The 726-nt window shown below is 55.5% G+C and overlaps 1 protein-coding gene across 1 annotated transcript; it reads right to left on the reverse strand.

The window, feature by feature from the left end:
- Positions 1 to 107: 107 nt before the first annotated feature.
- LOC121940679 (laminin subunit alpha-1-like) lies at positions 108 to 638 on the reverse strand (the record flags this gene model as incomplete). The annotated part of the gene is made up of 2 exons (XM_042483394.1): positions 108 to 287; positions 448 to 638. Coding segments are annotated over 2 exons (371 nt in total), but the record flags the coding sequence as incomplete, so codon positions are not given.
- Between the last annotated feature and the right edge of the window lie 88 nt (positions 639 to 726).

A 726-nucleotide genomic window follows, 5' to 3' on the forward strand; every position in this document is an offset into this window, starting at 1 on the left:
TGTCTCTCTGTGTGTCTCTCTGTCTGTCTCTCTGCATGTCTCTCCGTGTGTCTGTCTCTCTGCGTTTCTGTCTCTCTGTGTGTCTGTCTGTCTGCAGCCTGTCTCACCCTCCGGCTGACGATGGGGTCGATGTCTCGGGGGTCGCGGGCGCTCAGGGTCATCAGGTCGGCGTTGAGTGTTCTGATTCGCTGGAGCCTCAGTCTGATGTAACGAGCTGCTCCGAAGTTCAGGAGGTCAGAGGTCAAATCATCGGCACCAGGTCGGCCATTAATCAGAGAGGTGTGGAGCTGAGAGAGAGACAGGGACAGAGAGACAGACGGGTCAGAGACACAGACAGGTCAGAGACAGACAGGGACAGAGAGACAGATGGTGACAGACAGGTCAGAAACAGACAGGGACAGAGAGACAGACAGGTCTAAAGACAGACAGGCAGACAGCCTGTCTCACCTCTCCGTGCTCCAGAGGGTCCAGTTTGGAGTAGTAGGACGTGCAGATGACCTCGTTGTCGCTCTTGTAGGTCGGCGGTCCGAGTCGCGGCGTCATGTTGTAATGAGACAAACACTCCGAGTCACTGAGGGCGTAAAACTGCCAGGGGTCAAAGGTCACACCGTCCACAGAGCGCTCCAGGATCCAGTTACCTGAGAGACAGACAAGTGAAGACGTCACTGTCTGACACGTGTGAGGGAGACAGAGAGACAGACAGAGAGACAGACAGAGACAGAGAGA

Source organism: Plectropomus leopardus, unplaced genomic scaffold, assembly GCF_008729295.1.
Source record: "Plectropomus leopardus isolate mb unplaced genomic scaffold, YSFRI_Pleo_2.0 unplaced_scaffold92445, whole genome shotgun sequence".
Classification (NCBI taxonomy): Eukaryota; Metazoa; Chordata; class Actinopteri; order Perciformes; family Serranidae; genus Plectropomus; species Plectropomus leopardus.